The following is a 13,766-nucleotide window of genomic DNA, read 5'->3' as shown; positions in this document are numbered from 1 at the left end:
GTCCAATTGGAATTGGTTCACCGTCACATGGTTTTCCAAAATCCAATCATAGAGCAGATTCACCTCACGTGAAAAGCCAAAGATCATTTTCAGGAGTGATATGTTACTAGTTGGCCCGTTTGAATAGCCCCCTGGGTGCTCCAATGAGTACATACTACTGGGCTCCAAATGCGCCCTGCGCCATTACGCACAGTGATCACTGAAAGCAGACAGAGCAGACTGAGATCCTCTGATGACAATCTCACGTGCTCAAACAAAGAGTGTGTAACTATCAGGATTGCTCCACTAGTTTGCATGTGAATGTTACTGGATAACTCTGTTGCTTTTACCATGAAGACAAAAAAAACCCCCAAAAAACGCATAGACCATTTTGTATATATTGTTCAAAATGTGCATTTGTGTTTATTGTTTGAACCTTTTTGTTGTACAGTCTTTCACACAATACCTCGAATTACCTTTATAAAGTGTCAAAACAGTTGTTTATTATAGTTTGCTGTGTGTTTTGAATAAATGTGTGGAAAATTATTTTTCGCTTTACTTTTTCCTTCCTTATTTTTGATTGTAAACCTTTATTACACTTATAAAACACAACAAAAGCATATATATTATGAAAGCACAGGTTGTCCTAAAAAAAAGAGACATAAAACTTGATTGTGGGATGCAGGGAGAGCTGTTAACAGCTATAATAAAACATTTATGCCAGGCAAGTGAACTGTCCAAAAAATGACCTCAGACCCCAAAGGGTTAAAGAGCATACTTCAGTTTCCCCCAGAATGACATGATCAGGAAGCGAGCGCAGCTCCCAGCAGCTCCCATTGAAAATAACAGAGAGACAGCCTGTGATTCTCGCATGTTTACATAAAACAAACACAATAACAACGTCTATAAACCCAGAGAATATATTCATGAGAGTTTTAGGCACAATATAAAAATAGTTTCATGTTGCGATGTTTATGGTGTTGTCCGTGTGCAGCGGTTAAAGTGCAGCCCGATCACAGCGTCTCAATGCAGTTCTCAGTGTTACTGAGATCTCGCAGCGCAGCGACCTCTTCGAAGTTTTGCGGGATTTGAAACATCAATAGGGCGAATGTTTTAGAACGTTTTATATTCTTTAGGTCCCAACTATTTCCATTTTGTTTGTTGTATTTCCTTTTCCTTTCCTTTTTCTATCTCTAACTACCTTAATGGTGAATGTCAGTGAACAGGTTTCCCCTAATGTGTTTAAATTACCCAGTAGCCCCTCTGTTTTGGTGCTGGATGTGAAGTGGGCTGCAGCAGCATCAGCAGCTCTGTTCACAAACTGCTGGTTTGCACCTTCTTGATTGAAAGTGAGTTTCTGCTCAGACTGAAGGCATTCGTCTTGTCATGGGGTGAGAGGAAATTGGAGTGAGAGATTGACAGGCGGAGTCAGCAATAATCTGGTTGTGGGCAAAAAGCAGCTTTGGTTGACGTTTCATACAGCAAAGCTCTCAAAGCTCCGCTCGATTTATGTTACAACATCACCCCTGCATATAAATTTTGGATCATTTCCGTAAGAAAGAGATTGCGGATGCAAGCAGTCAAAACAAGCTTCCTTTGAATAGTTGGTGAATTCATTCGTAAGCAGCCTCGGCGCGGTTCATGTGTGTCCCAGGGGGTGTAGGTTAGAACGCTCCTCAACATGAATCTGCACAAGTCAGGAAATGGTGGTTAAACTAACGCCAGTTTGGAATATGTTCAACTTTTGAGAGCTCAGCTGGACTCAGTTGTCTATCCTGCACTCGGCTCGAGTCGGTCCGATGCAGGTTCACCACAACTTTGTGTCCAATTCTCATGGCGAGTTCAGAACACCAGATTGTCAGTGATGCAGAGCTCATCTGATTTTTTAAACAATTAAAGTAAATGATGATATACTGCAAATAAAATTATTTAACAACAGCTGCAAATTTTCCAGCGGTAATTTTAGCATTTATACTATTGAGTAAATAAATTTTTTAATGAAACCTGAAGTTCCACGTGAAATGTTTACAGCAGTGTGTAACCCGTCTTATTCTAAAATAATAATTTACCCACGGCTGTGAATATTTTTGTTGGCAGCTGAGGTTCTTTTCCACAATCTTATTGAAAAATGTCTTCATTTTCTTGAATGGTGTGTCATTTTAGTGATTGTTTTCTCATCAACCATGCCATTCGGGACCATGACCTATTTTAGGTGAGGTGAATTGCAGTGTTTTCACCACCAAAAGCCTATATTTTGCATAAAATTTTAGATGAATCAATAAAAACTATTGGACACAAAGTCCATCAAGAACAGAAGGAAAATGAGAATTTCAGGTGAATTTCACACTTCACAAGAAAAGACACAAGTTTTAAATTTGTGGTTTGAACAGTGCTTAGATGAAGAAAATAAATCCATCAGACTCATAATTCACCAGGAAATGAAGGAGAAGAAGCATTTTCTATGAATTGCAGACAGATGTCCAATGGAGAGATGATGAATGCTTCGCCATGACATTACCTCAACAGACCTTGGGTCCGGACAAACTAAAAATGATCAGATTTCAAGAGCTGGGGGTGGAATGTACACTAAGGCCCAATTCCAATACTCTCCCTTTCACATACCACTTTGCCCTTTCCCGTGATTTTGCATATTCATATGTGCACAATGCAAAAGGACAAAGCGGTAACATGGTTGGTTAAAGACAAAATACTGGAATTGGGCCTATGTATATACCATTATATTGGGCCAGTATACATATCATTGGGCCATTATATATACTTGCACCTGACTTAGCTCAGGCCATGCCGAGCTGAGCAGAGGGAGGGCTGAGATAGCTGGAATTCCACTTTTCTCTACTATTGTTGAGTGGTGCCCTTACTCCGAAGGACTTAGCTTAGAATGTGGCCACTTAGGGAAATCAGGTGAAGTGTGCCAAGGAGAAGCCAAGCATGCCAAGCAAGGAGAAGCCAAGCATAATGAGCCAAGCATGTAGCTTGGCCCATTATGGTATGATACCTTAGGGCCCTGTCCCACTGGCGTTTAGGAGGATTTGCGGATGGAATGCCACAAAAGTGGCCCACATCTGCCAAACAACCGCAAGAACCATGTAACATTCCTGTATGAGTCGGCCGCCATCCGAACACGTCCGTGATCATCCGCAGAGGCACGCATGTCCGCAGCCAGGATTTTTAAGCGGCTCAAATATCCTGCAGCGGATGAGATCCGCATCACTGCCTGAACACATACTGAAGACATACGCAGGACATACACAACCAACGCGCCGCATATCCCCTGTCATCCGCTGATATCCACAACCGACGGGTCGGCGCGGGTTGGCGGCGGACTGGGACAGCGTGCAAAACAGGTATGACACGTGCCCAGCACGGCCACATCATGGTCGCAAATGGTATGTCGCGCATGCAGACAGAGTGGGCACGGATGGAGCAAGTGCATCACAGCCGCTGTGCCCCTCATGGGGGCGCCTCTGCAGTCGCCTTCGCTTCTGTTCCCTGTTATATCCGCTTTTCTTCCTCATGTATTCGCTGATCCACCCCAGGACATTTGTCATTTCCGCCCACCTTTGTTGCGGACGCTCAGCTTTTGTCTCCTCATTTCACGCGCAAATCCTCCTAAACGCCATTGGGACAGGGCCCTTAGCGAGGTGTCTTAGAGACAGGATGTGACCCTCTGACATCCAGAAGGAGTTCAAATCACTGCTCTTCATGTTGAATGAAACTAGTTCAGCAGGTTTGGGCTTTAATTAGGTCAGCTCTTGGATATCTCTAAAGGCAAATTCAAGTGGGAAGAAGACCCATGTTTAGACACATCTCAATTTTAATTTCAATTTTTTTTCATTTATATAACGCCAAATCACAACAAAGTTGCCTCAAGGTGCTTCACACAGGTAAAGTCAAACCTTACCAACCCCTAGAGCAAGCACACAGGCCACAGTGGTAAAGAAAAACTCCCTCTGATGATTTGAGGAAGAAACCTCAAGCAGACCAGACCTGAATCCAATCTCAGTATTTAGCCTGGAAATGATTTGGGATTCCCTAAGAAACTGAGGGATTTGAGGGACATCTGCCTTTCGATACCACCAACCTGGTGCCAGATTGGTGTTTGTTTTTTTTTTGTTTTTTTGTTTTTTTTACCCCTAGGAATATTTTTCATCTTTTTTTTGATTATTTGGTATGTATGTGCTTCACATTGGGTGTGTTCTAATGGCTTTAACTGCATCTTAGCCTTCTTTCTCTACACTTCATTTTTACATTCATGTGGCTCAAAGATCCAAGCTTTAGCAGATTTGGGGTTTAGTGTCTTGCTCAGGGATGCAATAGACATCCAACCCACCAATTACTGCTGGCTGGATACCAGCTTTACTGATTGAATTGTACACCCCCCCCCCCCCCCCCCACACACACACACACAGACACACACACAGACACACAGGTACAGAGAACACAGTACGAATGCCCTTCATGATGTCAGAAGGCATCAAATTGTGAGAGGTGAAAAAAAAAAGCGGGAGACCTTCAGACTTTCATAGTGCTTCCAACGTATAGCCTCCTTCCCTAAATGTTCACAAAATTGCAATAATTGAGCTCCTTATTCATCCGAAATGGCAAATTTTAACAGAGAATGTGTTTTCTGACTTACAATGAAGATAATCTAAAAAAAAGCACAACAGCAAAACAAGGTTTCACGATGAAGGAATCAAAACGGACCCAAAATGCAGCTGTATGGAGTCATCTGTCTGTTCGCTCGGTTTTTCTAATTTAATCCAACTCCACTCTCCGTTTTAATCTGTTCACCTTTTTATCTGTTAATGTCTCTGCTGTTATTAACATTCTACAGAATCAACAGTCTCCATGCCTCTTTCTCAAGCTCTCATAATTTAAGCTCTTCTCTTCCATCTTTTTCCGCTCCTTTCATCTCTCCTCCTCACATTTCTTGTTTCCTTCGTGCCAAAGTTTATTTCATCTCTTCAGCAGTGCCTCTACCACTCTCTAAATTTCAGTTCCAGCCAATCTTACTCTTATCTAAATCTTATATATGTCATTTCTCACTTCTGGATCCCTGAAATTCAAAACTACCCACTGCCTGGATTTCAGTTTTCTGTAAGGGTTCTGAAATGACAACATGACATAAAAAAAACAAACAAAAAAACAAAAAACAAAACAAAACAAAACAAAAAAAAAACAGTGGCCGTTCTGCTTCTGAAAATGTGATTTTGTTGGTGTCAAAATCCAACCCCTCATCTGCATCGTGACACTTGGATAATGGATCAAGTAGGGTATTGCCTGTTGTGGTGAAATACGATGGGGACCTTGTGTGCCCTGTGGTCACAAAGGTAATCATGAAGGCTCAACAACGGGGCTCCAGTGGAACAAGAAGTCCTCAATGGTGTATTAGGTGGAGGAGATTGTGGCTTATAACGGCTGTGAAGGCGGATGAAGCCTGCAGCAGATCATCTGGCATTTCCCAGCCATTGAACCAGGCTAAGGACAGTACGTTTGTCACTGACATTCCCATGATAAATAAACCAACGCGCAGGCGTCTCTGGATGGAGCCTGGATGTAGAATTCCACCATCCCATCCAGGAATCCAGGAATCGACCAAGAGTCAACCTGCCTCGCCACTAAGGGATTGCCATGGATGATTTTGTCAACTGACATCAAAACACTGTCCTCCAGCAACCCACAAGATGAAAGTCAAATTAAATTTTATATGATAGAAGGATTTGTCTAATTGTTTAAATCTCACAGTAACGGATTAATTTATGTCTCATGCCCCGAGAGCAAGGGTGTATGCATCACAATACCCACAAAATGAGAATTATCTGGGTATTGAAGGAGGATAATGAGTCATGATAAGAGATACTGAACTACAGCAAAGGTTTTTATTAACATATAAGTGGCATCATTTAAAAATTCAAGCATTGACACAAGATAAGAACATGGAAAACCAGAATTTTCTTACATTCAGTGTTGACTTGGAGGACTTGCAACATTGTTTTACTTTTATTCATCGAGTTTAGGGCCCGGTTCCACTGGGGAGAGGATTAATTGCGCATGAATTGAGTACACAAATTACGGGCATTCGTTCTCGTCCGCAACAAAAATGGCCAAAAATGACAAATGGCCCAGTATGAATTACAGATATATTAATAATATATAGCGAATATATGATGAACAATCACGGTTGTATAACGCATGTAGTGAGGAAACGGATCCGGCGCATTGCGATTATCACGGCAGTATTACGGGTGTATTATGAATGTATCGCGCACGTGTTGCACGTGCACGGCATCTGCATTGCGGTCATAAAAGAAGCGCCCTCGGGCCGTTGGCATTACTATTCACACCAACAATACAGCCTCTGGAGCATTTGCTGGACTTGGACAAGTTGATTGAAGTAAACAAGCAGTGAACAGAGCGAGTGGTGACGTCAGCGGATCGCATCAGAGCGCAGCTCGTCTGAATAATGATTATAACAAGAAGTTAAATCTGTTATAAACATAGGAATAAATACTGTAACAGCTGCAGACAAGAAGGAAAAAACACGCAACTGTTTTATCAAGCCTTGACAATGTAAACAAGTCAAATAATTACCTTTTTAGACGGCTCAAAATTTGGCAATTTGTAGAATAAAATGCGTGTTTCAGAATAAGTCGGTTTCAGCATTTTATCCAGATATTCCACTGTTAAAGGAGATTTTTTTTTAATGAAAGACGTGCGGGCGGATTGCAGCGTCGGCTCGCAGCCGCCGCGACGCTCCGCCACAGGAAAAACACCTCCGTTGGAAGCCTTAAGGACAAGTTGGAACATGTCCAGCTGTTAAACAATTTCTCATATACTCACACCACTGAAAGCCATCAAAAGCCGCCTGGATTTTACAAATGGTTATCAACACAGAGGTGTTTTTCCTGTGCCGCCGACCGCGCCGGCTGCGTCCCGACGTGCGGACCCGTCCGCACGTCTTTCATTAAAAAAATCTCCTTTAACAGTGGAATATCTGGATAAAATGCTGAAACCGACTTCTTCTGAAACTTCTCTGTTCTCTCACGACGTCCTGGATCAATAGAGCCTGAAATGTGGAGGTTTTCAGCTTGAAACAGGCTGACGACGGCACCTGGGACCGCTGCGCGACATCTCACTCCATGGGAAGTCCTTAAAGCGACAGTATCACCTCAAAATCTCTCATCAGCTGTTAAAATTTTCACCGAAAACCAGCTTAATTTTTCGAACCGTGTCCACTTCGATGTGTCTCACAGGTTTAGAAAAAATTTTGATCAAACAAAGCGCCAGTCTCTCAGCAACTTCTCAGACAAAGGAATTCTGACGAGGGGCTGGACGACTCCTCCCACAAGGAGTGTTCACAGGCGAATGACGTCACCGACAGGCATGGAAAAACTCACGCATGCGCATGAGGGTTCAAGCATGTCTGACGTAAAAACATATGAATGAAATCCATATAGTTTTTGAAAAAAATAAAAAGGACCTATACTTTATGGACAGACCTCGTATGTACTTATGTCTCCATATACATTTCTACACGCTTTGCTTTTTCTTGTTCCCCCCTTTTTAATATTATTATATTTAAGTAAATATTGGAGGAGTGGGATACAATTAGTTATACCTAACAGCTAACGTTAGCTTATCTAGCCAGCCTTAGCAATGTTCATCGTAGCTTACAAAATAGTTGGTTCCTTTGTGTTTGATAACAATCTTCTCATGTGATGTCTTATCCTTCTTATGTCTTATTACTTATTATATTATATATACCTTTTTCTTGAGCTGCTTGGGTGGGTAGGGAGAGTTCCCATGGGATAAAAAAGCTTTTTAACCTACCATCCCTGGTTCTCAAGACCAGGCACCTAAGTGGCTCTACTCTACTCTTTTCTACTCTCCTATTTTACTCTTCCTTTTTAGATATTTAGATATACCTTTGCATACTGGCATAGTTCCACCTTAGAATTGGAATATAATATATAAGATATACCTTACTGAATTTTCATTAATCTATTGGTTTGCATCTATTGGCTTCAAAGCGCATATTAAGCAAATATGTAGGACTTCTTTTTTGCATTTGCGCAATATCTCTAAAATTAGAAAGGTCTTGTCTCAGAGTGATGCTGAAAAACTAATTCATGCATTTATTTCCTCTAGGCTGGACTATTGTAATTCATTATTATCAGGTTGTCCTAAAAGTTCCCTGAAAAGCCTTCAGTTAATTCAAAATGCTGCAGCTAGAATACTGATGGGGACTAGAAGGAGAGAGCATATCTCACCCATATTGGCTTCTCTTCATTGGCTTCCTGTTAATTCTAGAATAGAATTTAAAATTCTTCTTCTTACTTATAAGGTTTAGAATAATCAGGTCGCATCTTATCTTAGGGACCTCATAGTACCATATCACCCCAATAGAGCGCTTCGCTCTCAGACTGCAGGCTTACTTGTAGTTCCTAGGGTTTGTAAGAGTAGAATGGGAGGCAGAGCCTTCAGCTTTCAGGCTCCTCTCCTCTGGAACCAGCTCCCAATTCGTATCAGGGAGACAGACACCCTCTCTACTTTTAAGATTAGGCTTAAAACTTTCCTTTTTGCTAAAGCTTATAGTTAGGGCTGGATCAGGTGACCCTGAACCATCCCTTAGTTATGCTGCTATAAAACCGCCCCATTTTCATCACGGCAGCACAAATTCATTCTAATTAATTCTGTTAGGGGTGCACGAAATTAAAAGTGAAGCGGTGGGGTGGTGGTAGCGGTTATGGTTAGGGTTGGAGGTAGGAGCAGGGTTAGCAATAGTGAGTTAAAAAAAAAACATCACGAAAATTTGACTCATTTCGTGACTGTAGCACGAAAAAACAACAACAACAAAAAAACGTGAGACTGGGCTGAAGATGACACATATACAGTACCAGTCAAAATTCTGACACAGTTTCCTATTAAATGGGAAACTGTGTCAGAACATATATTCCAATAATGCTTCTATCGGTGATGTAATTTTTCTTTCCCTACAGTGCCCATAATACAGCGTCATATTATTATTATTACACTGATGCAGGTGCTTGGCAATGATATGTGCAGGCGAATTGTACGTGCATTCTGAAGCTGCTCAAGTAGGCGATTCTGAGTGTTGTGATCTTTGCACAATATTGGCGCTGGACTTTAGACCAGGTTTTTGGTGGTTTTAGTGCAAATGCTCTCACCAGCTGTGACCGCATTTGTAGACCAACACTCCGACATGAGTGCAAGTGGCATTATTACAACCCCTGGCAATAATTATGGAATCACCGGCCTCGGAGGATGTTCATTCAGTTGTTTAATTTTGTAGATAAAAAGCAGATCACAGACATGACACAAAACTAAAGTCATTTCAAATGGCAACTTCCTGGCTTTAAGAATCACTATAAGAAATCAGGAAAAATAATTGTGGCAGTCAGTAATGGTTACTTTTTTAGACCAAGCAGAGGGAAAAAATATGGAATCACTCAATTCTGAGGAATAAATTATGGAATCACCCTGTAAATTTTCATCCCCAAAACTAACGCCTGCATCAGATCAGATCTGCTCATTACTCTGCATCTAAAAAGGAGTGATCACACCTTGGAGAGCTGTTGCACCAAGTGGACTGACATGAATCATGGCTCCAACAAGAGAGATGTCAATTGAAACAAAGGAGAGGATTATCAAACTCTTAAAAGAGGGTAAATCATCACTCAGTGTTGCAAAAGATGTTGGTTGTTCACAGTCAGCTGTGTCTAAACTCTGGACCAAATACAAACAACATGGGAAGGTTGTTAAAGGCAAACATACTGGTAGACCAAGGAAGACATCAAAGTGTTAAGACAGAAAACTTAAAGCAATATGTCTCAAAAATCGAAAATGCACAACAAAACAAATGAGGAACGAATGGGAGGAAACTGGAGTCAACGTCTGTGACCGAACTGTAAGAAACCGCCTAAAGGAAATGGGATTTACATACAGAAAAGCTAAACAAAAGCCACCATTAACACCTAAATAGAAAAAAACAAGGTTACAATGGGCTAAGGAAAAGCAATCGTGGACTGTGGATGACTGGATGAAAGTCATATTCAGTGATGAATCTCGAATCTGCATTGGGCAAGGTGATGATGCTGGAACTTTTGATTGGTGCCGTTCCAATGAGATTTATAAAGATGACTGCCTGAAGAGAACATGTAAATTTCCACAGTCATTGATGATATGGGGCTGCATGTCAGGTAAAGGCACTGGGGAGATGGCTGTCATTACATCATCAATAAATGCACAAGTTTACGTTGATATTTTGGACACTTTTCTTATCCCATCAATTGAAAGGATGTTTGGGGATGATGAAATCATTTTTCAAGATGATAATGCATCTTGCCATAGAGCAAAAACTGTGAAAACATTCCTTGCAAAAAGACACATAGGGTCAATGTCATGGCCTGCAAATAGTCCGGATCTTAATCCAATTGAATATCTTTGGTGGAAGTTGAAGAAAATGGTCCATGACAAGGCTCCAACCTGCAAAGCTGATCTGGCAACAGCAATCAGAGAAAGTTGGAACCAGATTGATGAAGAGTACTGTTTGTCACTCATTAAGTCCATGCCTCAGAGACTGCAAGCTGTTATAAAAGCCAAAATACTAGTGATGTGTTGGAGCCTTCTTTTGTTTTTCATGATTCCATAATTTTTTCCTCAGAATTGAGTGATTCCATATTTTTTTTCCCTCTGCTTGGTCTAAAAAAGTAACTGTTACTGACTGCCACAGTTTTTTTTTCCTGATTTCTTATTGTGTTTCTTAAAGCCAGAAAGTTGCCATTTGAAATGACTTTAGTTTTGTGTCATGTCTGTGATCTGCTTTTTTTCTACAAAATTAAACAACTGAATGAACATCCTCCGAGGCCGGTGATTCCATAATTTTTGCCAGGGGTTGTATTTAGAGGATGTAGGGTACAAAAATGCTCTGAAGCAGAGCATCCTCAAAACAGGCTCCTGTGAATGTAAAAGCACGCAATGACCACATGCCAACGTGTCTGGTCCTACCCCAGTCACAGCTTCATAATCATAGATAATAAATCTTGAGTTTGTCTTCCAGCGTGTGCACGTGTGATGTGTACCTCCTCCAGTTTGAACGTGATCATGGTGAAGGCTCGGAACACACAGTCCGTCGGCCCTGTGATGGTGATGATCCTCTCCGGACACGACCCCTCTGAGATGTTGATCCTGGCGCTGCTCTGTGGGCCCAGACAGAGATTGAAGGACAAGGGAGGGAGGGACGGAGGGATGGATTGTGGGAAAATCATTTTAGGGGACAGGGGAGTACAGGAAGTAGGTGAGGGAGAGGATAAAGGGCACATGGGGGGATAATGCAAGGAAGGAAAATGAGGGAACGACATGAGGAGGGAGACAGGCGGGGAGCAGAGAGGAGATGAGTAACAACAGGAGACGATGGAACGGAGGGATGATGGGGTTTAATGAAGAGGGGGAAAGGAGGGAGGAGGAGAGAGAATACACATTAGTGGTGGGGAGGGATATGTGGGCCAAGACAGAAGAGGAGGAGAAATAATTTTCACCACATTGCTCCCTGCTCCCTAAAGGAGATTCACCTGTGACGCAGGAGGAGAGAGGGATTACGTGGAGACTGGAAACGAAGAACAGTGGAAGGTAAGCAAGCGGATGAGAGGAGCAACACAGTAAATCACGTTTTTCAGGAAAGGAGGTGAGAGGAGGAAATGAAAAGGTGTTGAGAATATTGGCAAGGATTAGGGAGAGAAAGATGATTCTGAGGAGGAGGAAAGATGAAGATGTGATTCATCCCTGGGAAAAGGAGAGGAATAGAGATTTATTAAAGATGGAGGAGGAAGGGTAGGTGGAGGAGGACAGGAGGAGTGAGGGAAAGGATCAGGAAGAGAGGGGAGACAAGGTGGTGCAAATATTTGAAAAGAAATAAGAAGAGGTGGAGGTGAAGATAATAGAGACGGTGCAGTAATAATCACAAGAGGATGGAGAGAGGATGGACGTTAGCAGAAACTGAGGTGTGCGTTATTAGACTGAAATCAAACACAACCATAACCTGGTATTAAAGATGTGGAAATCCACCCAAAGTCTGCTTTCTTATCTTCAGTGAATGAAAAATGCAGAAATATGTGCAATTAAAATGCCTCACATTCTGGTGTTCAAATAAATGTTGGGAGGACGGACACAGAAAAGAAAAGAAAAAATCCAGCCTATATTCAATGAAGTCAATTAAACTGAAATTCATTGACAAACGCCCAATCTGTACGTCCTTCTAGCAAACCTTCGAGTCCTTAAAACTCAAGAATGTAAAACTCTCAAAATTGAAATGTTTATACATTGATACTGCAAGGTCACAGCTCTGCATGACAACCCCCCCCCCCTCCCCCCCAAAAAAACCCCAGAACTTTTTACCTTTTCACCGATTTCTTGGGTTTCAAGTAGGAAATGTATTAGGAACCCTGAAATGCTCACATTGCCCACTACATGCTAATAAAAGCTCCTCAAATGTGCAACAAGAACTCAACTGTTTATTTAATTGAGATGTTGGTGAAAATAAGACAAAAATCAATTTACAGTTGTATCCCTGCCCTTATGGGCAACTTAGTTGTTGTTGTTGTTATTATTATTGCTACAGACAGAGTCTTGTTTCTGTGAGTTCTCATTAAACGCAAACATGACTATCAGCAACACTTCTTGGCAGCCTATGTTGACTTTGCAAAGTGTTTCATTCGGTTGACTGTGTTGCTCACTGGGACAGAATTTTGCAGGATCCTCATCATGTTGCTTGACATCACCTGTGTCAGCCACCAGGTACTGAAGTGCTGTGCAGAGCAGGGGCAGAGTCTCTGAATTTTTCCCAGTGAATTCTGGCATTCCTCAGGGATGTGTTCTGGCTCCTGCTCTCTTTAGAGCTTGCATGATCGGGGTGTTGGGTCAGGTTGGAGAAACCAGCCAAAAGGTTTACTGACCATGACTTCAAGGATGATGCTGTGATTTTTGCAGAATCAGTGGAGACCCTGATTGCAGCACTTGAGAAGCTGAGTGAAGAGTCAGAGCATCTGGTTTTACCACTGTCCTAGGCTTCCACTGACTTCCTGGACTCAGCCATTATTTGCATGCATTAAAAGTGTTGAACTTCAAGAGACGTTCACTTATCTCAGTGGTGACATTCATGTCTCTGAGTCCTCAGACTATGAAGTCAAGAGACACCTGTGAAGAGCTTATGGAGTCATGAGGTCACTAGATAGAGGTGTTTGGTGATGCTGATATTTTTGGTGTAAAATGAAGATGCAAGACTTTAGGGTTACCATGGGGGGGGGGGTTCATTTTTTATGTTTTTCTTTTTAAACCAGGTACTTGCCCAAATTCAGGGCAGTTTAAGAAGCACTGAATTTGTTGACAAATGCTAAGGTCAACAAGTTCAAATTCACATTAGTGATACCAACAAACATGTAGACCCTAAAACAAAATGAAAGTAGAATGTGTACCACTGGCAGGGCTTGGTAGTAATGGATCACATGTAAATCTGGATTGTGTAAGTAAGTAAGTAACTATAATCAGACCAGATTACAATGGAAAAATGGAATCAGATTATAGTTACATTATCAAGGATTATGTCATTTATGTTTTAATTACTGTACATGCCCTGAGTGTTCCGACACCCGGGGGAGTTCCTGAAGAAGGGGTGGGTGGATGCGCAATATTAAATACTTCAGAACACCCACCCCTCCATATCATGAAATAAAATGTCTGACTTCCTCATG

General features: G+C 41.7%; 1 protein-coding gene across 2 annotated transcripts in view; it reads right to left on the bottom strand.

Moving 5' to 3' along the window:
* pcbp4 (poly(rC) binding protein 4) overlaps positions 1-13,766 on the bottom strand; it is a 417,908-nt gene that overhangs the window by 137,352 nt on the left and 266,790 nt on the right. The window contains exons 4-5 of one of the 2 annotated variants that reach the window (XM_034165900.1): positions 11,592-11,802; positions 11,103-11,219 (exon numbers count right to left, since the gene is read on the bottom strand). In XM_034165900.1, the coding sequence (XP_034021791.1) occupies positions 11,103-11,126 (24 nt within the window). In that variant the 5' untranslated portion in view covers positions 11,127-11,219; positions 11,592-11,802. The remainder of the gene's footprint in view (positions 1-11,102; positions 11,220-11,591; positions 11,803-13,766) is intronic. The other variant, XM_034165899.1, reaches the window with a different exon arrangement.

Source organism: Thalassophryne amazonica, chromosome 3 (genome assembly GCF_902500255.1).
Source record: "Thalassophryne amazonica chromosome 3, fThaAma1.1, whole genome shotgun sequence".
Classification (NCBI taxonomy): Eukaryota; Metazoa; Chordata; class Actinopteri; order Batrachoidiformes; family Batrachoididae; genus Thalassophryne; species Thalassophryne amazonica.
Note: the sequence above shows the minus strand (reverse complement) of the source record. Positions and strands in the feature narration are given on the sequence as shown.